This window comes from Euprymna scolopes, chromosome 18 (genome assembly GCF_053919585.1).
Source record: "Euprymna scolopes isolate OS-2025 chromosome 18, ASM5391958v1, whole genome shotgun sequence".
Taxonomy (NCBI): Eukaryota; Metazoa; Mollusca; class Cephalopoda; order Sepiida; family Sepiolidae; genus Euprymna; species Euprymna scolopes.
In genome coordinates this window covers 20229192-20256047 of record NC_136499.1, presented here as the reverse complement: position 1 = coordinate 20256047, position 26856 = coordinate 20229192, and the positions used below count along the sequence as shown (strand labels likewise).

General features: G+C 32.7%; 1 protein-coding gene and 1 long non-coding RNA gene across 15 annotated transcripts in view; both read right to left on the bottom strand.

The window, feature by feature from the left end:
* The window catches only part of LOC145297516 (ubiquitin carboxyl-terminal hydrolase 9X-like), a 292030-nt gene that overhangs the window by 81900 nt on the left and 183274 nt on the right, over positions 1-26856 (bottom strand). For all 14 annotated transcript variants that reach the window (XR_013870257.1, XR_013870258.1, XR_013870256.1 and 11 more), the window contains 9 exons: positions 26112-26419; positions 23938-24178; positions 23519-23656; positions 22140-22260; positions 7861-7988; positions 7535-7597; positions 6677-6768; positions 2748-2985; positions 1029-1154 (listed from right to left, as the gene is read on the bottom strand). Coding sequence is in view for 11 of the 14 variants with exons in the window: in XM_080143416.1 (XP_079999542.1) it covers positions 1029-1154; positions 2748-2985; positions 6677-6768; positions 7535-7597; positions 7861-7988; positions 22140-22260; positions 23519-23656; positions 23938-24178; positions 26112-26419 (1455 nt within the window). In the remaining 3 variants the exon portion in view is untranslated. The remainder of the gene's footprint in view (positions 1-1028; positions 1155-2747; positions 2986-6676; positions 6769-7534; positions 7598-7860; positions 7989-22139; positions 22261-23518; positions 23657-23937; positions 24179-26111; positions 26420-26856) is intronic.
* Positions 9894-14200, bottom strand: LOC145297517 (uncharacterized). The gene is made up of 2 exons (XR_013870259.1): positions 13062-14200; positions 9894-11881 (listed from the first exon to the last, which is right to left on the bottom strand). It is a non-coding gene; the product is annotated as an uncharacterized LOC145297517 (long non-coding RNA).

The window sequence follows — 26856 nt, the reverse complement described above, 5'->3', positions numbered from 1 at the left end:
AAACAATTTGGAATAAACAATGAGAAAAAAAAAAAAACAATTTTAGAAAAAAATCTTTTTAATAACAGATTATTTTTATTAAGCCAGGGCTTTTCATGAATTGTGCTCTTTCTTCAAACAACCACTTTATTTCAGCTAACTAGTTAAACACTTGTCTCAAGGAAAAAATATAATTTAAAAACAAACATGTCGAAAAACATTTTTACAGGGATGCATTATGTATACATGTACATTTTATTTTCTGTCAGTTTCAATCATAGTTTTATCAAGTTTTAAATCGCCTACCAAATATTGTCAACCTCCACTTAATTCTCGAATAAAAAAAAATCTTGGATGGATCCATCAGGATCTTCAACAATGGAATTTAAATAGACTCAATCCCCAAGACCACCTCTGTGGGAAACTTGGAATTCCAGGCTACCAGAAAATCTCAGAACCCTGAATAGGGGAAATAATGGTGATAAAGTGATTAAAGTGACAAATGGATTGGATTGAAGGAGTTTAACGACTTTTCAGCCTTTTTTTTGGGGGGGGGGGGGGGGGCATTAAAAGTCGGAAGAGCTTTTCAAAAGAAATTAGTTGTGTGCATATTTCAGATGTATTTATAGTTGAATATATATATATGGATGTCTTGAAATTTTCTTAAGATTGATTTTCATATATAGATTTACTTTTTTTTTTTTTTTTTTTTAAGGTATGATAGGATATTCATTGGGTTGACTTTTTCAAAGAGGTTCTCCATATTGTTTTCCACATAGTACAGTTTTCTGGTTGGAGCAAGGTCAGTACATTTAACTAGGATGTATTAGAGTGAGGATTAGTCATTTAATCTTCAATGATTGCTCAAAATATTTACTAGTTTTGTATCTACTGAATAGTTTTATTTTTTTAGATTTTTAACTAATTTGCAGGATTTCTCATTTTGTTAAAGTTTGGAAATTACTAAATAAAAATTTATTATTAATAAACTGAGACTAAATTTGTTTATAAAAAAGAAATTTGTTTGAAATAAATTATGAAGGATTTACCTTTTCTACTATCCGATGGATTTCTTCATTCGAATCATGAACTAAATGCAAAGATCCTGTGCAAGATGACCATGCGATTTTCTGTATAGCTTTGATGGTATTTAAATCTGGTAATGCTCCAAAAGCCTGAAAAATAAGTTTTAATTATTAACAAATTTGAAATCAATGATTCATTGTAGTTCTTCCAGGGAATATTTACACTATTTTAGAAGCCAAAACATCCAATTAAATTGATTAGTTTCAGTTTTGTGAAATTATAAAAATATAAAATTTTAAAACATTACAAACATAAGAATCGTTCTTAGAAAACAACTCATTCACAAAATTAAAGTAAAAAAAAATTATATTTAAATAAAACATTTTAAACATTAAAATTGTCATATGAAGAGCTATATATAGAGGACTCAACTGACATCCTTCAAGTTGATGAGGATGCTAAAGACAATACCATTCATTTTGGAAGGCAAAATAGAGGATATGATTCTATCTTTAAAGGAGAGCAAAAGTCTTGGGCTTGATAATATTCAAACTGTTCAAAGCTGATAAAGATTCACTTCTAATCTTTTGAAATTGTTTAATATGATAATTTCAATTGGTGATGTACCGGAAGCTTCCAAAAATACATTGATTGTACTACATAAAAACAGTCAAATGGATTGTGGAAATTATCATCCAATCAGCCTTTTAAATCATTTTTACAAATTGTCACAGAATGCATGAAAAGAGATCTTTATCTTTATGCATTATTCCCAACTTTTCTGCATACCAGCCAGGTAAACATATCAAGCAAATTATCACTTTAAAGCATGATAAAAAAAATTTAAAAAAATAAAAAAATAAATAAAATTTAATAATCCTGTGCTCATTACCTTTATTGATTTTACTGAAGTGTTTGATAGTATCACATTTTTTTGAAAAATTTTGAAAGAAAAAAAATTGAATAAATAGTACATATAACTCTTGAAAATGACCTATAGTAATTCAACTGCAACAATTACAACATCACACCCAATCCAAATTCTCAAGAGTGTAAAGCAAGATGATATTTTTTCAGTCTTTGCATAATTATGGCATAAAGTTATTTGGAAAACAGAACAACAATGGAACTTATGGTCTTTCTTTTAACATGCCCAACACTAAATGCATGATCACTGATATAAAAAAAAAAGCAAAAAAAACTTATCAATAGCCAACAAATTGAACATATTACAGAGTTTGTTTACCTTGGGAACATTTACTGATGGGTAAACAGCTGTAAATTACAGAATCAGCTTAGGTTACCATAACTTATAAACACAAAGTCAAAGCAAAAATCTAATGCATATGTCCTTGTCGTTTTATATAAACTTGAATGTGTTAACTGGAAGATAAAATGACATCAGAAAATAGAAACTTTCCAAATCCACATCATGCAGTTCAATATTAATCATAAACTACCTAATTATATCAGTATCACACAATTGCAAAAACTCGAAACTGGTTTGGTCAGATGAAGCATCTGAGTATAGAGCTTCGCAGAATACGCATTGCAACAAGGAAACCAGTCGAAAGATAAAGATGAATAAACAACATTTGAACGCAATCGCGGAACACTTAGACATGTCATATTCCACAGTTAACCGATAAAATGTTTAATGACAGCTTTAGCAGATACTATTTAATTACAGAATTTAGAAATGTTTCTGAAAAAGTGTGAGAATGGATTCATGAAAATCTCACCTGCTCTTTCAGCTGCTGACCCAATCGTATGGCCACACTTCTCAATGTAAATTCTGAAGTAGGATTTGGTATGTAGATTAATGCTTGCTGCAAAGTGACTGCATAATTATGCTCATTAACAGGAATTGGTGTAGTTTGAGAGTCAGCACTACAAGCATCAACAGCGACTTGAACCTTAGCATGACCGACTGTTGTTGTCATCAATTTACATATCTTCAAAACGGTCACATAGGCACTCCTGAAAGTAAGAAAAAAACATTTAACTATAAATTAAAGCCAACACAAGAATAAATTTAAACACATTATTATTAAATGATTATCATAAAATAGATTCTCTCTGGCCTTCTTCATGAGTAGTACTGTTTATAATAGTGAAGTTTTTGTAATTCTTTAATAGAATTGCTATTAATTACATGTATATGCTGAACTTCATCTGAGTTCAGTATACAAGAAGCATCAATGCACACAAGTATCTTACAATAATAATATTAAACATGACACAAAAAACTATTGGAAATGAATATAACTTAAATCCAAACATCACTTCTTTCATATGAGTTTACACAAAAATGATTCAGTGCCACCTTCCGGTCTACTCTTTTTGACCGCTTTTATGATACTCTGATGCTGTGCAAAATGTAGTAATAAGAAAAATGATTTAAAATACGAATAAGAGAACATTTCCAAAAGAAAAAAAAGTTATTAAAAGCATCAACATGTCTAAGCAAGACATCAAAAAAAATCTTAGACTTAAAGAAAATAAGGAAGAAAAAACAGAAATCAAATTTTGTTTCCATTATGAAAATAGAGAATTCAATGAACAGGAAAGGCCAAATTAATTAAAAAGAATCTAACAAGAAATGATAAAGTCAATTCACGTCTTGGTGAATCCAGTTGAAAAAACAAAGGAGTTGCATTCAATTACTTGGCATGGTTTAGGTCTTAAAGAAAATATTCAAAAGTTGGAAAGAGATCAACACAGGTTCATTTTCTTTTAGGATGAGCATAGATCAGAGATAAATGACAGCCGACAACTATAACAATATAAAACACAATGGTCTTCGAGACCATACATTTGAAACAGTGGAGCTTTTTGATGAACAGTCAAACCTATTAACAATAAGGCAAGAGAGAGAGAGACTAGATTAGAATGTAAAAGAAACCATGTGTTTGTGAGAAAGAGAGAGAGAGAGAGTTCCTTATGAACTCCAAAACGGCTGGGCTAATTTTTGGAAATTTCACAGAAAGGTATTTTGTGTATGGAAGTATTCTTACATAGGTTTTGTAAGCAAAATGTGTCCATTGATATCAGAAATTGAAAAAAAAATCTGATTAAAAGGAGGAAATCTGATTGTGACCCAAGTTAACAATTTTATACAACCAGACATCACAAGTGCATTTAAGTTTTATCACTACACAAACAGAAGGGTCTGTCCTATAAAAATCAAGTATAGATTCTTTTATAAGACAGGCACTTCAAAATTAATTTTTCATTTAGAACAGGATAATTTATTTTTGTACATTTAATTCAAGTAATTTTGCAAAAATAATTTTATAAAATCAACAGTAGATTCTTTAATAAGACAGGGGCATGTTTGAAATGAATATTTCTGTTTAGAGCACAATTGAACCATGATACTTGACTTTTGCATTTTCAGCTTTAAATGAAGCCACTATTTATAGATAATTTTATAAAATCAATAGAAGGTTCCATACAGTTCAACCTAGACTACAATGTATTGTGGACCAAGTAACTGTAGAGAGGCTTGTGAAGCTTCCTCCCAGTACACTGCTCTAATTGAGATTATCCTTCTAATGAGTGAGCGAGCAATCAATCGACTGGATTGGAAAAAATAAAAGATTTTTAAAAAATAAAAATCGGCGATTTCAGAGATTTCAATGACAAAAGTATGGGAGGTTGGAACATTTGTTGATAATCATTCAATCCTGGACAACATCAGGTTTCCCTGCTAATAGGTAACAAAAAGATTTCAACAGTCAAGTGAAAAACCAGCTCCATCAGACACCATCCAGAGCTCAGATTTAAGCTTGACTCGCTACTTGAAAAACTCGTTTGCTAAGCAAGAAAGAACCTAATCAAAAGTTTTAGTGAGAAAGGACAGAATCTTTAGCTTGGACCAATAAAATTCCTAAATATATTCAGTGTAAGGGAAAAGAATTTTCATTTTATTAGTTATAAGTTGTTTAAGTTCTTTGTAAAAACCAATCAACTGTTTTAAAGATGTTGAGATTTCTTTGATCACTTTTTTTGTGTACAACAATACGGCACATTTTTAACCACCATAGACTTTCATGAATGTACATCATATGGCGTGCCAATGAGAACTAATAACGAAACACCAGCAACTGACAAGATAGAAAATTAGAATTACATCTTAAGCATGGTGTTGCAGAAAGCAAAGTTATATTAAACTAGAAGAGCTACCCAGCATGGTTCAGGGCCATCAAAAACAAAATAGGTTAAAAAAGTGGGTAATATCTTCATATTTAAACTCATTTCTTTATCTTTCTCAATCTTTATGTTTCTCTTTCCTCATTTTTCCACATCTCATTTTTCACCCAGCTCATTCCTCTCTTGTATATGTATTGAAAATAAGTCATTCACCCAAGCTTTCAGATTTAAAGTTATTGCTCCAAGGCAACACCAGGTTTCTCCCCCCACCCCACACCTTTTTAAAAAATATGAAATCTACATTTTTTTTATTTATTCCCAAGCAACACCAAGTTTTTTTTGTCTTTCTCTTCTCCACCAAGCATAGACAAGATAGTAAATGTATTACATTGTTGTACACACGTTCTCTATCTGTGCTGAAATATTTTTGATATCTAATGGACGTATGCTCTCTTAAAGTTGGGAGATTCTATTTATAAATGATGCTGCTAGGAACTGATGAATCAAATTAATTCCCGTTCTGCTACCAACCAATCAGAAACCAGAATTGTTCCATAAAAATGGAACCTTTTAGCATCCTAGCACATTTTTTCATAACACACGGATCTTTTGCTCTTTAGCTGCAAAATTATAAAGTCCAGAACCTGTACAGAACTGCTGGACACTGAGAATTCTTCATCTCCAGGGCTTGTATGGAACAACTACCCATCAGAAATTCTTAAACTAAACAAGACTTAAGATTCAAGACATTGACTCCCAGGCAATGCCCAGTACCTTTTCTGATCGAAAATAATATAATCAATATAGAGTGAACATCTTTCTCCTGGACCATATAAAATTTAAAAATAGCTACACTAGGATATTGAGGATTCCTCTAAAACATAAGCACACGTGATCTACTTAGGATGAATTATATTACTTATCAAACATAATACTGTAATACTATTATGGCTCTCAGGCAACACTAAACTAACCAAAAACAGAAGTTCTTTCTCCTGGGGCTCTTTTAAACACACTTGCTCTATCTAGGACTTTGCACACTTCTGGATTACTATATACCCCTTAGATTACAGTATTGCATTTACTAACATTTATTGCTATCATTCAAAGCATTACTGAAAACACCAAAATAAAATTAAAAGATGCTTCCAGAACATTATTAAGACCATTCTTTTTAAGTTTCTTACACCTTTCCTCCTTAATCCAAAGAGAAGTTTAAGAAACATTAAAGATAATGTCAAGGCATTTCAAAACAAATATATTGAACTTAGGGGTCCCCCCCACCAAGTTACAGCTGAACCCTCATTATACCACCACCTCCCCAAAAATAAAAATGAAATCTGCCCCATAGTTTCAGGAGGAATTTGGGACCACTTCTATTAGGTTCCCTGGTTAATTTTATATCAGAATACATTTTTAAATTTTATGTAGATTCTACAATCTTTCTATAGGATACACAAACAAAGGCATTGGGTAAATAAGTTAAAAAATAAATTTAAAAAAAGACAAAACTTACCTTCTCGTAGGGAGATCAGCATTTGGTAAGAAATTATTTTTTGTGAGCATGTTCAAAGACAACTGGACACCACCACTACGTACAAAATTATACTGAAACATCAAAGATGTGAAAATAAGTAGTTTGAAAATCTAAAAAAATATTAGCACTATTAATTAAAAGTAATATGGTTCATTAAAATAGGGAAACAGATATTTTACTTTTTGAATTTGATTTCATTGGTGAAATAGAAAATTTAATCAGATATGAGAGGTACATGAAAAAAAATCAAGTTTTCTTTGCTTTCGAGACAAATGAAACATATTTGACTTTCTTTTAAATTTTAATTACAACCGGAAATGACTTTCTTTTTATCAGTTTAAAGACCAAGTTAAACACATTGTAAACAGATTTTAAATAGAATGTAATTTATGGTTTTAATTATAGTTTGAAAGGAAAATGTTCAGTGTGGTTAGGTTGTCTTGAGTTATTTAATGTCGAATCTGGTAATTTTGGAAAAAAGATTTTATACTTCCAATTCTTTAGCTTTTCAAATCTTTATTCATGGTGTTTTTTGTAGGTTTGGTTGTTTTGTAAAGAAAAATTGTTTTTGACTTTGCAGAACATGATTGAGTTTTGCAAAGGGAAAGGAAAAAAAGCACTAATATCAATGTTTGTATACTTCAGTCAGAAAACCGATATCTTCAGGCAGCCTAATCTGATAGTACCAGAAGAGTTAAGGATTATGATTCATTTGTGCTTTTTAATCAAAATTGCATTTTCTCATTTACCTCCTGTATACTATATTTTAATCTTTAGTTAAATTTAACTTACAATATATCCATCAATATTCATAAATGTTACAAAAACTTTTTTTACCTGAAATTCAAAAGCATCATCGGAAATTGGTGCAGCTGCTGGCATCAGCAAACTGTAAACAACCTAATAAAAAAAAAAAAAGTCATGAACCACCCAAAAATTCGGATTTTGTTAATATTATCAAAAGCATGTATCATGTGTGTGCATGTTTTAATATGTAATCACGTAAAAAAATAATTTAATTTTTTTTTAATTACTTCAAATTTTTAAGTAAATATACAGAAAATATTGTTTGCACAGTTTAAAGATGATTAAAAGTATGAAAAAAAAAGGCATGATTTATCTAAATTGTTGATCATAAATATACAAAAAAAGATGTGACTTACCTCTACATTGTAGAGAACTTGAGTTGAAGAACCAGTGAAGAACATAGTTTCCAGTGGAGCTGAAACCCCACTCTCAGCCCTAGCATGTTCCATGCATGTGCTACGGAATTTTTCGACTGTAAAAGTATCTGCAACACAGAAATTATTCTAGCTTGAATTCAGTTCATTGATTTAGTTCAATACAAAAGAGTATTTTCTACCACATTTTATGTACAACAGAAAAAAATCTGCAGAATGTAATGAAATATAATGCAGAGAGATATTAGTTTATAACAAGAGAAAGATAACATTTGTTACTTGAATTACCAATACCCACTGATCATAAAAACACCATCAATCAGCAGATTTAAAGAGGTTCTACCAAAATAGTCACTTTAAAAAATCAAAGCACTTTAAATCCTAAAAATACAATTTTTATTGAGAAGCACATATACTTTGATATGGATCAATAAATAAATGACCTGTTTTAAACAAGTTGTAACAATTTTAACAGGTCATTTTCACAACTTTTATGGAGAACAGAGATCCATGATAAGTTTGTTACCATTCCTGTATAAGAAATTTTGTCATGAAATTTGGAAACCAATTAGGACAAATTAAGTTTTTAATCCTGGTGGGGATACAAAACACTGAAGTCTAAAAGAAACCTTCAACATAATAAGCATTGAAAAATTTGAAAAGATTACCTACCTGCAAATGATAATTAAATCAATTTAAATTTAATATTAAAATTATAATTGTATTATCTTTTTGTAGGAGCAATTGTTAATTACCCCTAATCAAAAAAAATAGTTTCTATTTTAATGAAACTGACTGTTCTGTTGATATTGTCAGTCGTAATAGTGATTGTATAAGTTAGCAATACTAACTGCTATATACAAGAATGGCAATTTATTTTAATTTTCCTTCCAAAACGAATTTAAAACTGAAAATATAAATATAGAAAATGTTCTTAAATGTTTAGTTAGAGCAATTCTGTCTGAAGATAATTAATATACAATTAAATGTAAATTAAAACAAATTACATTTATTTAAACTATTTTATTTGGGGAAAAAAAAAAGACTTTTTGCTTGCATTCAAGTATTTTTCTTCAAATAAAATAAGTATCAAAAGTTGATGAGTTTCGTAATTCTTCTATAAAATAGTGGCTCCTTTAAGAAATACTGTTTTGTTAAGCTAAGTTCAAATACTTCTTTCAAACTTTACTTCTAGTCAGAAATGACTTTCTAGTTGTCAATTAAAAAATATACCTTTTAGATAATCATGTGTAAACTTAGAGAAAAAAAAAAAAAAAAAAAAAAAAAAACTTGGGTAAAAAAAATTAAGAGCATGTGTGCTCAGGGATCAGTTTTGCATCTAAATTTAATGTAAAATGATTCCCCATTTTTGGATTCTCGGTCCTTAATGAAGTTAGTCCCAACACAATTTTTTTATAGTGAAAAGTTAGTATATAAAAAAGAAAACTTACAATTCCATATCTTACCATGAACCCAAGCTTAAAAAGGTAACCTTCCCCTCTCATTAAATCAGAGGGGCACGCTCTTTAAATCACAGAAGGCTATTATAATAAAAAAAAAATGCACTATTTATCTCTGATAGGAAAAAAGAAGAGAAGGGTGAAATAAGGGATTATTTTATGCTAAATTTATATACAATAATGACTCACTACTCTAGGTTCTAAAACAATTTTGGTTTTTTTTTTTGCATGTTTTTCAAGGTTAGTACATGTAATCACCTGAGAAAAAAAGAAATTTGGGTGAGGGGGTTGTTATAAGGTGAAATGTAATGAGAGAACAAAGGCCGAGCTGTATGTTTAAGTGCCAGAAGCTTTATTGACTGAAAGATGTCTACGTACATAGCTGTACGTGTTTCACGCATAGTTTCATATTCAGTTGAAACCGTAGCTATGTACTTCATAATATCCCTCTTACTCAATGTTGTGTTGGTTTGAAATTACCAGTTACAGTCAGTGCTTGCTTACACGTCTTTGTATATTCATTTTAAATATGTTGCGTTTCTTGTGTTTCGTTGATTTTTGTGGGTTTCATTACTTACATTCTTTGTATTAAGATTGAAAGAAAGGAAAGTTTTATTTGCAGGTTCACGGTTTTTAATTACAGTGTATAGTCTCTTAGTTGTGTAGGGAGTTTGGCAACATCACTAGACCTGCAAAGTTGTTCATATGTTGGAGGTTGTTGCAGCGCTGATTTTGCCAGAGCATTGTTATCTTCTGCTGGCTGCGGCATAGAAATATGTTGGGGTATGATAGGTGTACTGGTTGAATGGGTGGCCAGTTGGGGGATGTGAATTCGGTTCCTTCTGTAAATTTTTCTATTCACTTGGACTCCGTAATTGCATGGTGCTTCTTTGCCAGTGACGATTTCAGTTACCATTAGGGATCTAACAGACTATGCTATAGTGAGGTTAGACAGTGGCTTAGTGTGTCACAGTATTTTTTGCTACTTGTCTTATATATGAGTGCCCGCTATGTATTTACTTAAACTTGTGGTGTATAGTCTATGATTTTGCAAGATAGCATAGAGCAGGTGTGCCTTGAAAAGAACCTTTGTGCTGGTGAACCGTGTATGCCAGGCGTGATCGCATTGCATCATTCAAGTATGGCTTTCTGAAAGGCTGTTCCTTTTTTTGTTGATTTTTTAATAATTCCTTTCATCAGCTTCACTGCTGCTTCAGCCTGTCCATTCGATTGGTAGTGGTGAGAGCTGTATGTTATGTGCCGGATGTCTCATGACTAAGAATTTGCTGAAGTTGCTGCTTATGTAGTTCGTTTCATTGTCGGTTATCATTGTTGTTGGTGTGCCATGTGTGACAAATATAGGTTTGATCACTCCGACAAGGTAGTTTCCATTTAGATGAGGGAGCTAGCCCACTTCCACAATGTCCGAATATATCTTGACTAATACTACAAATTGTTTGCCATTTACCTCAAAGCAGTCACTAGCAACACACTGCCAGGGGTGAACTGGTATCAGATAGGTCATCAAAGGTTGTCACTGTTGTGGTTGGGTCAGTTGGCAGGTTTCACATCTTTGAGCAGCTTCTGTGATCTCTGCATTCATGACCAAAACATATTGCGGGTTGTGTTTAGTGTGTACTGAATGCCAAGATGAAATCTATGTGCCCGGGTGATCATCTCGGGTCTAAGTTTAATTGGTATGACAAGATGTATGCCTCGGCATGCCAGGCCATTTTCAGAAGACAGTTTATCGCAGGTATGGCCTAATGTTGAGTGGGCTGTCGTTTTTGTCCTTTGGCTAGCCATTTTTTGTGATTTATCAGCATCCTTAAAGTTGTGTCATGGTTAGTTTCCTCATATCTGTGAGAGGTGGTGGTTAGTGACAAAGAGATTATCTTCTATATTGATATTTGCTAACTCATCTGAGAGTTCCTTTTCTTGTAGTTGGAATATGGTGAGGTTCTCTTCCGTTGTGGCTGGAGCGGTAGGTGGTGATGCCTGAGATAGTATGTCACTTATATACATTTGGGGGTCATGGCTTGTATCTAATATCTAGAGTATTTTTGGAGTCTTAACCACATTTGCTGGAGTCACTTTGGGCTCACGTGAATGGGTTTTGTCAATATTGTCTCTAGTGGTTTTTGACTTTCTCCTTACCAAGGATGTATTGTTACAATTGTTCTGCAGCGAAAATGATGACAAGGCACTTTTTCTCAATCTGGGCATAATTTTGCTCAGTTTTTCCAAGTGCCCGGGATACATATGCAATGGGGTGTCCCATCCTGTGTTAAGATTGCCACAAGGCCAACTTCTGAACTCACATTGCTGACATCATAGTAATGAAGAATAAGGGCTTTGGTGATGAGCTGTTTGATGTGAATGAATGCCGTTTCATGTTGTGATAGCCAGTCAAACAGATTCCCAGGTGTTGCAGTGGTTCACATACTGTACCGAGTTTGGGGGTAAATTGGCAAGGTAGTTTACGACTTTTAGTAACCACTGTACATCTTGAACATCAGTAGGGTGTTACATCATTTATACTGCTGTGACTTTATCCGGATCAGGTGCCAGCTGTTGAGCACTGAAGATGTGTCCCATGTAACTGACAGAAGTTTTTTTACGGTGAGCTTGGCACGGTCAAGCTTTATACCCACTTTGTGACACTTTTCCAGGAGTGCCGTAAAAGCAACATCATAGCTTTTATCAGCTTCTACTTCACTTTCACCAGACCCGTAGATTATGGGGTCATTTGGCAAGTCAATGGTCGGGTCGTCACTGCCATTCTTAGAGGGCTGAGCTGATTCCAAATGGCATTCGGAGCCATTGTATTCTGTCAAATGGGGTTCAATCAATAGGAAGAGGACTTATTTAGCATCAGCGACAGAACAGTCTAGTCTTCATTTTAGTTGCAATTTCCTCAAAGCGTTGGGTAATTGTGGTGCCTGATTGCCTTGTTTAGATGGTGTGGATCAATGTATATCCGCACTTTGTTTGATTTCCGGACAACAACCAGTTTGTTGATCCATGGTGTTGGACCTTGACCCAGGCTTTACTCCTTGATCAACGAAATCAAAGTTTTCTTTTAAATTCCATTTTCAGTGGCAGAGGGTTCCTACGGGGATTATTTTGTATAGGCTTAACATTCTGGTCAATTTCAATTTTCTATTCACCTGGTAGTTTCCCCAGGCTGGAGAAAACACCTTCATATTTGCTGAGGATACCTTCTTTGATGATTGTCCTTGCCTCCTTTACTTCACTCAGCTGTGGCAGTCAGTATTAAAAGTTATGAGCTTCAGAGCTGAGCTAACCTATCCGGAAAGTAGTGATGGTGAAAGTTGATTTTTTATTTTTCTTGTGCCATTTATTTCACAATGAAGTGTTACCAAGCTCAAGGGCTGCAGTATGGAATTGTGATACAGTCTCAATTTTGTGTGAGAAGGTCATAGTTGTGCTTTTGTGAAGTGTTTGTAGTCAGCAAGGGCCAGGGTACTGCAGCTTGCTCCTGTGTCCTTTGGAATATGCACGTGGTCCTTGTGCCGTCTCCTGGGATAGATAGACAAATGTCTGCATGATACTGTTCGCTATCTGACAGAGCCCCTAAAACCTAAAACACTTTCATCACTGCTGGCCGCTTACGTTTTGACAGTGCACCTTTGCAGTTCGTTGTGTCATGGGTTTGTTTGGTTGTTTAGGTGGGGTGGACTGTATCTGTGATTGGCATACCCTGGTAATGTGATTGCGCTTTAGGAAGATTGCACACATTAGTTCATTTGTCATGGCTCTATCCATAGAATTTACAATCCGTTATAAATTCATGTGTCTTTTTTTTTTTTTTTTGTCTGCTTTTGTGAAATGGATGTTTGCTGTTGATTTGTTAAGTTTGCCAAGTTTTTTGTTCAGCTTGTTCAATGCTCTGGCAAATGTCTAATGTCTGGTCTAAAATAAGTTAAGATTTGCCAAGGAGCCTGGCCCGTACATTGTTATTACTAGTGCCTATTACAATTCAGTCATGCAGTAATTCATCTTCAAGGCCACCATATTTGCAGGTTTTGACTAAATTTCTTCATTTGTTTAAGTAAATGTCAAATTTTTTCATGTTTCTGTGTGCAGGAATTAAACATACCATTGGTATATGGTGTTTTGTTTGGGCTTGAAGTAGTCGGAGTCTAAAATGTTCTTGTGCTCGCTCGTTCCTCTTTTCGACATTAGCAGATTTTTATATATTTGTAGACATTTTTTACCAATAACTGAGAAAAACGTTCCTACCTGTATTTTTGCTATTTTCTTTTTTTCAATTTCTATTGCAGCTGCATAGTTTTCCCATGTTAATTTGAAAAGGGTCCAGTTCTCTTGTAAATAGCCGCCCATTACCATTTTTGCTGATAGTGGAATTGCATATGCCATGTTGATTGCCAATGAATGTGTAAAAATAGGAAAATCCTGAGTTTGTTTAAATCCACATGGTTGATAAAACTCGTTGCCAGGAGATGTAAACACAAAAGTCTGAGGTAAAGCGTGTACATTTTGCTGAATGAAATTATCCACAAAGTGTTTACATTGTTCCAGAGAAAACAATTAAATCCCACTTTGTTATACCATGTTATAAGGTGAAATGTAATAAGAGAACAAAGGCCAAGCTGTATGTTTTAGCATCAGAAGCTTTATCGACTGTAAGATGTCTACGTTCAGAGCTGCATTAGGTGTGTCAGAAATTTCGTGAAAAATATTGAATAATTCCACCCCGTCTTTCCAAGCTTATACCTCCTTGAAAAATGTAATTCAAACCCTAATTTTTTTTTTCAATTAAAAGAGCAAGGACCAAGGTTTCATTTAAAAAAAAAAAAAAAAAAAAAAAAAAAAAACTTTTTTTTTTAAAAAAAAGGTAACTTCGGACTTTACAGGTAAATTTCTAAAAAACACTATTTTTTTTGTTTTAAATTTAAATATATTATTTATTGATCTTTTATCTTCAATTTGTGATATATAAAACTTTGGTGAGTAAATTTACTTTTTAATACACACTTGAAAATGGGGGAGGGCGTGAATTTAAAAAAAAAAAAAAAAAAAAAATGTTTGTCTAAAATATTATATTTGGTTTATTGCAAAGCGCATAAAATTTCACATTGACCCTGAAAATATCATAAAAATAGAACCAATAGAAAAATTTTGATAGATTTTTAAAGTTTAAAAATTGAAAAATACTAAGCTCGTAAAATTTCATTAGTTTTAAAAAAAAGAAAAAAAAAAAAAAAAAAATTATTTTTATTACTTTTAAAACGACTTTAATAGTTTATTTTGGAAGTATAATCCATAAAGAAAATAAACAACCCACTTTTAAAAGAGAAATTACGAGTTTTTTATATTTTATTCACAGTTTCGTGTTAGGGGTGTCAAAAATTCCTACAAAAATTCTGATACACCTAGAGCTGCATGTGTTTCATGCATAGTTTTGTATTCATTTGAAGCCGTAGCTATGTACTTCATAACAGGGGTAAAGCAGAAGGTTCTAATTTATATCATGCAGAAAAATTAACGGAATTACCCTGAAATTTTCATACTCCAATAAATCAATAGGTATATTGATATTCATATTAAAAACCCTTTTTTCTATTTAATTTAAAAGATTGATTGATTGATTGATTGGTTTTACGGCATATCAACCTATGTGGTCATTTAATGCCGGAGTCCTTTTTTTTTTTTTTTTTTTTAACTTTTTTTATTGGGAGGGGGGGAATGACCTTTTCAGCCTTTCCTCCCTTTTTTTATAAAATTGAACTAAGAAATTAAATGTTGTATTTATACATGGATGTGTATATTTGGATGACTTTAAATTTCCTTAAATTTTCTTATATAAATTTACTTTCCTTAGGTATGCTAGAATATTTGCTGAGTTGACCTTTTCAAAAAGGTCTTCCATATTGCTTTCTGTATAATATAATTTTCTAGTTGGGGCAAGGTCATCACACCCAGCTAGGATATGTTTTACTATGAGTGTCTCCTGGCATGGGATACACTCTGGCGCCGATTCTCCATTTAGTATATAAGAATGAGTAAAGTTGGTGTGCCCTATGCGCAGCCGAGTCAGTATCACATCTTCTCGGCGTGATCTCTTGATGTCCGGACATCGTTCCTTAAGTTCAGGTTTGATTGAGTATAATTTGTTGCCCTCTTGCTGACTCCACCGCAGTTGCCATTTTTCCTGTATGTATGCTTTTATCTGAGGTCTAAGATCAGTATGTGGAATCTTAAAATTGTCAGTTGGAAGGTGAGAAGATCTTTTTGCAGCTATATCTGCCCTGTCATTGCCTTTGATCCCCACATGGCTGGGGATCCAGACAAGAATAATGTTTTTAGTAGTTGAAACGATATTGATTTTTTCTATTAATTTTGTTGTTAGTGGATTTTCTTGTTTTTGATTTTGTATAGATAATAGGACTGATAGAGAATCTGTGAGAATGATGAAGTTTTTGGTGGTTTCCTCTGAAATTATGTTGAGTGCGAGATCGATAGCTATAGTCTCTGCAGTGAATATAGATGCTTCATTTTGAAGATTTCTCTTCATTGTGGTTTTATGGTACGTTGCTGCACATCCAGTGTGATTGTTGCTTTTAGACCCGTCTGTGTAGATAAAGGTGTAGTCTGAATATTGTAATTTTAAATGTTGAAGTTCGTCGTGGTATTCACTAGGGTTTTTTGTAGATTTGGACTTTTTGTTTAGGTTGAGTTTTATTTCAACTTGTTTCATGGTCCATGGGGGTGTTTTAGGCAGTATGAAGTTGTGAATGCTGGAGATTGGAATTTTCGATTCTTCAATGCTTTCCTTCATTCGGAGCCCGAACGTTTTGATAGTTTTTCTTCTCATGTTAAAGAGTTCTTCATATTTAGGATAGAAGGTACATTGGTATGCAGGGTTGTTTGGGCAAGACTTCAATTTCAGTAAATATTGAAGGGCTAACTTTTCTCGCCTTAGATCTAGTGGGGGTTCGTGTGCTTCCGTGTATAGACTGTTCACGGGGGAAGTTCTGTATGCTCCTAGGGCCAATCTTAGGCCAGTATGGTGAATAGGGTCTAGGCTTTTTATATATGATGTTCGGGTTGATCCATATATGAAACAACCGTAGTCTAGCTTTGAGCGGACTAGTGCTCTGTAAAGTTTAAGGAGTGTTTCCCTGTCTGCACCCCAATCGGTATGTGCTACCACTCTCAAAAGATTTACAGCTTTGTTACATTTTTTTTTCAGATAGTTTATGTGTGGGATGAATGTTAACTTTTTGTCAAATAAAATCCCTAAGAATTTGTACTGGTCAGTAACTGGTATGGGCATTCCTTCCATGGTTAGGACAGGATCATTATGCATGTTCTTTAGTTTGCAGAAATGCATGCATTTCGTTTTTCTTTTGGAGAATCTAAATCCATTCTCTTCCGTCCATCTCATTACTTTGTTTAAGCACAATTGAAGCTTCCTTTCTATTATAGATATATATCTAGATCTACAGCATATTAGGAAGTCATCCACATATAGGGAGCAATCTACCCCAGGGTTAAGGTTTTTTACAATGTTGTTAATTCGGATACTGAACAGGGTCACTGACAGTATACTCCCTTGAGGTACTCCATTCTCTTGTTCTTTCAAGTCCGAGAGAGCTGTGCCAACCTTTATTCTGAACCGTCTATTTTTTTAAAAATTTTCAATAAAAATTGGCATTCTACCTTTTAGTCCAAGCGCCTTCAGATCCCTTGTAACACCGTACTTCCACACAGTATCGTAGGCTTTTTCCATGTCAAAAAACACTGCTGTTAAATGTTCTTTCCTTGCAAAGGCTTCTCTGATGAAGGTTTCAAGTCTGACTATGTGGTCTATTGAACTTCGGTTTTTCCTGAATCCTGTTTGAAATTCTGTAATAAGATTCTCTGTTTCCAGGAACCAGAATAGTCTTTTGTTTATAATCCTTTCCATGGTCTTACAAATGCAGCTTGTTAGAGCTATTGGCCTGAAATTCAATGGATCTGAGACGTTACTTGATTGGGATTGGATGTTTGAGTTTTCAGATTTGGGGATTGGTATTATTGTGGCCTCTTTCCAGGTCTCGGGTACGTTTCCACTGGACCATATAATATTGAAAATTTCAAGTAGGTATTCCATTGAGGCTTCTGGAAGTTTTTTGAGGATTTCATATGGAATTTCATCAGGCCCTGTAGCTGTGTCATGGGATTTGGTTAGCGATTCTTTTAATTCAGGCAAGGTAAGAGGTTGGTTGTATTTTTCAGCATTTTGTGATTTAAATAGAATTTTCTTTTTCTCTTCCTTTTCTCTAATCTTTTTGAATTTCTCTGTCTGTCACATGATGAAATTTTTGATAAATTATCTGCCAGGTTATTGGAAATGTCTTTTTGATCGGTGTATATTTTGTTGCCTTTAGAGATGTGGGATATTGGTGTACTACTACACTTTCCTTCTATTTTCCTCATCATGTTCCAAACTGTTTTCGCCTTGGTATTCACATTAATTTTGGATATATAATTTCTCCAGGTTGTTCTTTTGGATTCCTTTATGATTCGTCTGACTTTTGCTCTGTTGTTTTTGAAGAAATCCAGATTTTCGCTTGTTGGATACTTTTCGAATTTTCTCAAGGCAGCTCGTCGAGCTCTGATGGCTTTTCTGCATTCTTTTGTGAACCAAGGTTTGTTGTGATTGTTGGTTTTGGTTGTTTTCGGTATGGTATTATTTGCTATGTTTGTGAGTGTTTTAATGAAGTAGTTCAAATGGTCATCTTCATCATTCTTTTCGATAATTAATTGGTTTTTGCACTGTTCCTGGAAGTCTTCCCAATCCGCTTTATGTAGGTTCCATTTGGGTGTTTTTTGTTCAGTGCTAGTACTTAGACTTTCCAGGATGATTGGGAAATGATCACTCCCACAGGTGTCATTGTGTACTTTCTAGTCATAGTCCATATATATGGAAGGATCACATAAGGTAAGGTCAATGGCGGTGAAAGTACCTGTTGCTGGGTACATATAGGTGTAGTTTTGATTATTAAGGAGGCATAGATTATTTTTATTTATTATGTTTTCTATTTCTTTTCCTTTTTTATTTGTTTCTTTACTTCCCCATATTACATTGTGACTGTTGAGATCTCCTAGTAGAAAAAAGGGTTTAGGGAGTTGTTTTATTAATTGAGTTATCTCAGTTTCGTTGATTGTATCTTTTGGAGGGATGTATATTGAGCAAAGTGTTATAGTTCTATGTAGAGTCACTGTAACTGCAATTGCTTGCAAGTTTGTGTTTATATTTATTTGTCTGTGAGGGACTTCATTCTTCACAAGTATTGATGTGCCTCCAGAAGCTCTGTCCGTATCTTTATTTATGTAGTTGTAAGATGTGTAGTGTTTTATGTTGATGGTATTATTTTCTTTCAGAAAGGTCTCCTGTAGACAGACAAGTGCTGGGCTCATATTTGTTATTAATAATGTGAGTTCAGACATTGCACTATTCATTTTCCTCATTTCTTCTAATAGTTCTTTCATTTCCTTTATTAGTTTGCTTAGGACATCAATTTTCTTGCCAGTTGTATCCGTTACATGTATATGACCATTTTGATTGTTGACTGGATTAGTTTTTTTTGTTGCATCTGCATATGTTTTAGTTTCGATGATTTTCCTGGCCTCTGGGTAGGATATATTCTTCATATGTTTTAGTTTGGTCACTTCTTTTTCTCTTTTCCATATTTCGCAATATCTAGAGCCAGCGCCATGGTTTCCCAGGCAGTTGGCACACTTGAAATCTTTTCTGCAGTCAATGTGTGGGCCACTTTCTCCACATCTTCCACACACTGGTAATCGTGTGCACCGATCTTGATGGTGTATAAACTTCTGGCACTTGAAGCATTGGAGGGGGTTTGGAATATAAATTTCTACATTTATTTTCATATATCCGACTTTCACTTCTTTGGGTATGGTGAGGGAATCGAAAGTTAGTATATATGTATTGGTATCGATTTTCTCACCGTTTTTTTTAATTTGAACTCTGCAAACATCTAACACATTCTGTTTCTGTAAGTTTGTCCCTTGGAGGAAATCCGGACAAAGTGCAAGTTCGTGGCTTTTCACTACTCCTTTGCAGGTATTTAGGGTTGGATGTCTGTAGCATTTGATTTTGATGTTTTCAAATAATTTTAGTTTCAATATTTCTTTAGTTTGTTCTTCGTTATGGGTTTCTATTAGTAGGCTGCCGTTAAATTGTTTTTTAATAGACTTTGGTTTTAGAGTTTTAAGATTTTTTTCAATTTTAAAAGGTGATAGTTTGCTCAAAGGAGTTTCCTCCATTGATTCTATTACTACGAATGTTGAGTTCCTTGGTTTTATCGTCTCTTCGTCAGAGCTACTGATGTCAGAGACATCAGAGTGGGTTCTCTTTGGGTGGTTGGGTGGTTTTTGGGAGGAATAAGCCATATATTTTGTTTTCTTTTTTCGTCATCTTTGTTCCCCACCCACCTCGGAGTCCTATTTGGGAAGAGCCTGGGGGGAAACCCATTCGCCCAGCCTCTACAGGGATACAATGATGATATAACCGACTTTGGTGGTATCATAATGATTATCTGTTCTCTCTTGATATTGCTATGGGATCTGTAGCAATCCTGAGGGGTTTACAGCCTCGTCATCGATATTCACACCTAATCGATTGACCCTCAGCCACCGCTTTCCATCATATATTAGGGAGTAGGGTTATTTGTGGGAGAGGGGGGATGTGTTGTATTAGTAGTGGGTTTTTGGAATGGGCAATATATGGTGGGGCTTGGCGTGACTGGCCGATTGGTCGGATCGGGCCTCTCCGACCGTCCGTCTAATCGAAGTAAGGGCCAAAGTAATGTGTTGCGGTGCCTAAACTTCTATGTATCCTAGTTTAGGTTCGCTCAATCACCAGGATCACGTCCTAAGACTTTACGGGTAGCAACCCACGGCTAACTGGTTGCCCCATTGAGGGATTTTTACCCTCTGCAGGGGGACAGTCGGTTTTTTCTCATGCCCTACCGACAGGGCAAAAAAATAAATAAATAAATAGATAATTTAATAGAATATATTTGTTTTCTTTTTCTTTCTTTTTTTGTTGTTTCTTTTCCTTTTTAAAATCTGTTTCTATTTAACCCATAGTTGGGACGCTAACAGGTACTACCACTCCGGGTCAGGGTGGACCTGGGAGCAATGGCAATTAAGAGGTGGCTCCACACTCCCCAAGCCCGTAAGCTGGACCTCACCATCGGATGTAGTTTAAGGTCATATCCAGGACCGGGAGTAAGGTAGGAAAAAATAAAATAAAAAGGGGGGGGGGAATAGGCTGTTGTTTTTGTTTTTGGTTTTGCAGAACATAATTAAGTTTTACAAAAAAGATCAGAAAACAAAAAAACGTCAATGTAGGTGCATTTCGTCTCAGGAAGCCACAGGGCAGCCTGATCTGGTAGCACCAGTTAATTTAAAAGAATACAACCTTATTATATATGGGCCATGGAATTGCATTCATTTACAAAAGATCTACCTAATTTGCATATTCTTTTAAGCTTGCTTTTAATTCCCTCTTAGTGTTTTTCATTTTTCTTATAGGATGATTATCTTTAACTATTACATGTAATTATATTCATGCAGATATTCTTCATGATTTATACTTGCATAATATTTGTGTAAAAAGGCTATAGTAAATACAAACCTCTCTATATATATTTATGTATATATATTTGTTTAAAAAATTTTGCCAACCAAACTCCTGACAGTTTTTGGTCTACAGACATGAAACTTAATATATAGGGTATTTGAACCTATGCAAAACTTTATATTTGGGTCTTAGCCAGGGAAAAATCAGTACAAAAGTGAAAATTTAAAAAATGGAATTTGCCAGGTCATGGTGGAATGACGCCATTACAAATATGCATGCATATTGTAATCATGTTTTAATTTTTAGCCTTGCAGCAAGCATGTCTTCATAGCACAAGCATTAATGTTAAAGGAAAAAATAAATTGCAAGCTAAATGTTTTGGTTTCAATTCTCCATGGTGACGCACTTTTTTTTTTTTTTTTTTTTTTTTTTTAACTTTTTAAATCATTACTATATATTGGGTTCAATATAATACGAAATCTGGATTAATCAAAATATATTAACCGTATTTTACGACCGGGCAATGCTGGGCAGTTTCCTAGTATAGTTATAAATAAGATCATAAGATTTTAATCTTTTAGCATTTCTTTATTTTATAAATAAATTTATTGAATTGAGCAATTAGAAAATTGAAAATACAAAAAGAAACAAAAAATGTAACTAAGTATATAAAAGAATGAAAGTAATCATATCCCAACATTTATTTACTTATGTTTCCACATGTAAAAGTAATTTAATATTTTTTAAATATTAAATCAGCTAATACAATAGAAATCGAATTGTGCAGAATGTATAATTTATGCAAATTATTTGGAAAATCTTGTATTCATTTTAAGACAGTCCTAGTATTAGATTGTTTTTTCTTTTTTACAGAAATTGCACATAATTCAATGGATAAAGTCATTAATTTGTATTAATGTTTGTTTTTCATTTATTTGCCAATCGCAATGTACTAAGAATAGGATTTTTATTTGCACTTTTTTTTTTTTGTGGAGGAGTATTTTTTGTAAAAGAGCGTACAAAGAAAAGGGGGTAAAAAAAAGAAAAAAAAAAAGAAAAAAGAAAAAAAAGAAAAAAAAGAAAAAAAAAAGAAAAAGAAAAAAAAAAAAAAAAGAAAAAAAAGAAAAAAAAGAAAAAGAAAAAAAGAATAGATTTACCAGCTGACATGATTTTCAGAAGAGATCTTGCTGTGTCTCTTAATTTTGGCAGTTGAAGATTACTACCAAGATCCGAGAGTTGGAAAAGGAAACTTGTGTACCGGTTGATATGTGCCATTAACTATAATAAAAAAAAAAAAACTTAAATTCAGGCATATCAAATTGATTAAAGAAAACAAAATTTATGCATTCAAAACTGTATTTGGAAAATATGAAATGTTTCCAGAATTTTTAACTTTGATAATGCAGATTATTTGGACCACTATTTTCACTTTGTTATATTCACAACATTTTGGTCGATGTAACTTCTGATCTTCTTAAGGTGTACTTTTAACTTTAGAGTGGTTGACTACATATAAAGGCAATATGAAAAACATTGGTTCTCATGAAACAAAGTAACTATTACAGAGATTGGAATGTGCTATATGACACTTAAACCCTACAGATCACTTTGTGCTATAAAATGTTTAAAATTTAAAAAAAAAAAAAAATTTTAATTTAAAATAATTTCTAACACTTCTGGAAAGTTATTTAATTGTGATTTTTCTTATACAAACAATGATTTATTTTTTAGATAATCTATTTAAGATTGCAACTAATATATATATATCTTGCTATGCAAAATTTGATTTTAAAATATATACCTAAATAGGTTTTTAATTATTAGGCTAACATTTGACATCTGGGATTTTAATTTTGAATAATGAAAGGATGTTATTAAAGAAATATTGAATAGATGAATAAAATAGTGTTTTATGTTGATGGTAAAATTAACTTAACGAAATGAGAATTTATTTTAATATTTAGCATCTTTAATTACAAAACTTTTTAAACGTTTATTTTATACCAAGGAATTTACTTTTCCCAACTGAGTAGAATTGTGATAATTCAAATAATTGACAAACATTTTTTAATCTGTCAAAACTAGAAAGGTATTAACAAAAAAAAACAAACTTGTGAACCACCATGATTGATTTGTTCACTATTCAACATTTCCAAGTGATTTTCAAGCATTTAAACTGTCCATTCTTCTTCACAATTGAAGGATTAGAAACTATGGCTAATAAGTTGTAAGCCCCCATAACTACAACTCATTTCAGAGTTTTCCTGCAGCAATAGCTGCAACTCATGATGCCCGAGTATTACCATTGTCAGATTATTATTGTTTTTTTAAGAATCTTTCACAATAGATTTGACAAGGTCTCATATGCTTGATACCAGCCTTTTGATTTTATCTGACGTCCACTCTTAAATTTTTATAATTTAACTTTGTAAACTCACTTTACCTTGATTTTATCTAATATAAGTTCAATTGATGATTCAATGTAGATTTCTAGTAATTTAATGAAAAACAGCAGTGAAAAGAAAGTTCTACTTACCACACCAGGTAGACAGTTTTCAGCATCTATGTTAGGCCCATCATAAGTATTGTGGGGAGAACCTCCAGAGCTATCAGAACTACTGTCTGGGCTGGAAGGCATGTTACTTCCAACTTGAACTAATTTAGCCGAGACGGCCTGAAATAAATCAATTTTAAACATTACTAGATACTCATAATTTTTCAAATTATCAAAAATCCAGAAACATTGGGAGATAATTGAAATAAAAACCATTAAAAATATTTTCTAGACTATTTTAATTTTATCAAGTTAAAATAAATGAATCTTCCATTTAACAATTAGAGTGTAAAGGTGAGAATAATGTAGAATGTAAGAATTATTCATGAACAATTATAGAAATTCAGATTTTTAACAATATGAAAAAAAATATATATATTAGGAAAAGGTAAAGAACTCACAGTTCTATCTCGAAGAGGAATTTGTGATATCAACTTCTTGTCTTCGCTCGGATCTAGAAGTTCTCCATTAACGTACAGATCTACTTTGATGCTGCTACTGCTAACTTTAACTCTATTTAAGATTTGTCGTCTTACTGAACCTAAAGTGTCATTAGTATGGGACCAAATGTCCAAATCCTCAACCTGCCTCCCCTGGTTGGGGAATCGTATAAACAATGTCACAAGACGTCCACGACAAGCTCTAGAAAAAGAGAAAAAATGATATAAAAAATTAATAAGCCAAGATGCAAAAGAAAGTTTGTTCTCGGAAATACATTTTAAAGGTTCATTACATTCAAAATATCTATACAAACAGTAAAAGGCTTAAAATTTTATAATTCTAAGTTTGTATTAACATCTATATATTTATAAAACTGTATGAATACAGTGTTTATCACTTCTACAAAAATTACACCTGTTTTATTAACTATTAACAATTGAATATTTTTCAAATAAAAAATACAATTTCATAAAAAATTAAAACAAACTTAAATCCTACTTAATAAATTCAAGTAAAATTTTATCCACCAGAATGCATTTTAGTTTAGTCATAAAGTCAGCTATTTAAAAATTTTGTGAATAGTTGGGGAAAAAATATACACATATTTTGTGACTTTTTTTTTTTTTTATATTTTTTTTTTTTTTTATTTTAAGAGATTTTAAACATCCTCATGTATCAAAAGATTGAAAACTTTGGAACAATTTTATAAATAGAATTTATATCTTAACTAGCCGAGTTTTATAACAATTTGATTCAATAACTTAATGACAAAAACAATAAACTTCCAAGCAAAACTCGGTAGTTACATCTTGTTCAACGTAAAGCATTATTTTGTAACACTCCCTCCCAGCAACAAAACAGTGACTTGCAAACAATCAAGTATTAGCAGCAGCAATTGGAAAAGGTATCAAATAACTTGTCACACTTTTTAAAAGTGATATTAACCAAATTCCAAAGATCATTAGCCGATTTTATTTTTTTGTTGACAAGAATACTTGATTATGCAAACCAATGAAAGTAGCTTTAGTGTAAGAGACTACTTTTTCTGAATAGGTTCTTCTGAGAAAAAAAAAGCATGGTTAATAGGAGACTTGAAACTTGTTGAAATCATGGTAAACATTGTTAACAGTGCTGCTATAATTCATTTCTTCCATATATTTTGGTTAACTAATATTATTTTGGAAATATTCACAGCTTTTTTATTTAAAAAAAAGATTTATTACTAAATTGAAATTTTTTTTTCAGTTTTAAATTAAATTGTATTTTGAGAGAAATTAATTTGAGAAAATAACTTGTTTTATTGTTCATGCTATATCACAAGAGAAGTAAAATAAATTTGATGAAAGTAATAAAGGAAAAGAATTTCATCATATATTTACATTTTAAATTCAATAAAATTATATTCTAATTTTCAACAGGAGGAAAAACTTAATTTAACAGTTATTTTGTACAAAAAGAAATTGACATTTTATTTTACATGGTTAGAATTTTTTCCTCATGTGGATACTATCATTTTTTTACATTGATAAAGCCTCTATAGCTTCAAGAATTACTTTTTCAAGTGTTTTTTTGTGTCCACTAACCTTCTGAAGGTTATCAGTTGAATGTTGATGAATATTATGAGAGGATTGAAAGGGAACAAAATTTGTTTACTTATTAAGATAGTAAATGGCAAGTATTTGAGATTGGATTTGAAGATGACCAGTTTGTAGTGTGCAGGGTCACAATCCACAGATGGAAGTTCTTGAAGAATAAAATTCTGTTTGATGTTAAGCACATAGAAGGAAAATTTTTTGCAGTTGTGGTAAATAGACGAGTTCTTGCTGTGATTGTTTTTGAGGAGGAAGCAAATTTAATTTATCGTCAAGCACATTCCATGGAAGTAACAATAGGATAGAGAGACTAGTTATATCAAAATAACCCTACCAAATTGAGAAGTCAATTTTGTATGGTCAAAGTAAAAAAAAAAAAAAATAAAATAAAATAAAAAAAGAGGGCTCTGAACGACACCTTTCCAGATGTGGCAGCAGTATTTCATCTTAAGGCATATTTGAGTTTGGTCAAGATAAAGAAAACAATCAAATAAAAGTAATACTGAAACAATTTTTTTTTTTTAAAACAGTAAAATACTAACCTGCCCAGAGGTAAAATTGATCTTTCCTCACCATATGCCTCATCACATTCAGCAACATATTCCTTGAGTACAGTCAGAACACGGACCATCCGCATAGCTTCCTGCATCACTCTATTCTTACTCTCCTTGTCATCTTCCAACACACAGACAGTGTCGTAGGAAGGTTTCAGACGATCGATACATGTTTGAATGAAGTCCTCGTGGATATCAACATGATTTTGTTGCAAGTGAGGGCCAAGATTGGTGAAAATTTCTTTCAGGAGTGCTACAGGTTTTTCAGCCACACTTTCTGGGCTATTCAATACAACCTAAAAGCAAAACAACTTTATGAAAAGAAACCCAATAAAGAAAGAATTGATACTGAATCATACATATCAAAAAACTTTATATCTAATTGAGTCCAAAAGTTGAACAATTTAATCTTTTGTAACACATTGTTACATCATATTACTTCACTGATGCGTAACAATTGTGTCAAGTTGATTATTTCATAGTCATCACTCATCATGCAGAACTTTCTAAATAGTTTAACATTTATTCACATCTTTCATTAACTAATAATAAGCTTGGTTTTTCTACTTACACAGATGCAGCTGCTGGCATAACACATAGCTTCTCCATATCTCATTCCTTGTCACAGTTACATTTCAGACCCATTTCTCAGATCAGCAAGATCAACAACCCTCACTTCTAGATCTATTTCTGACCACAGTTCCTGATGATTGTGTAATGAATACCCATAGCC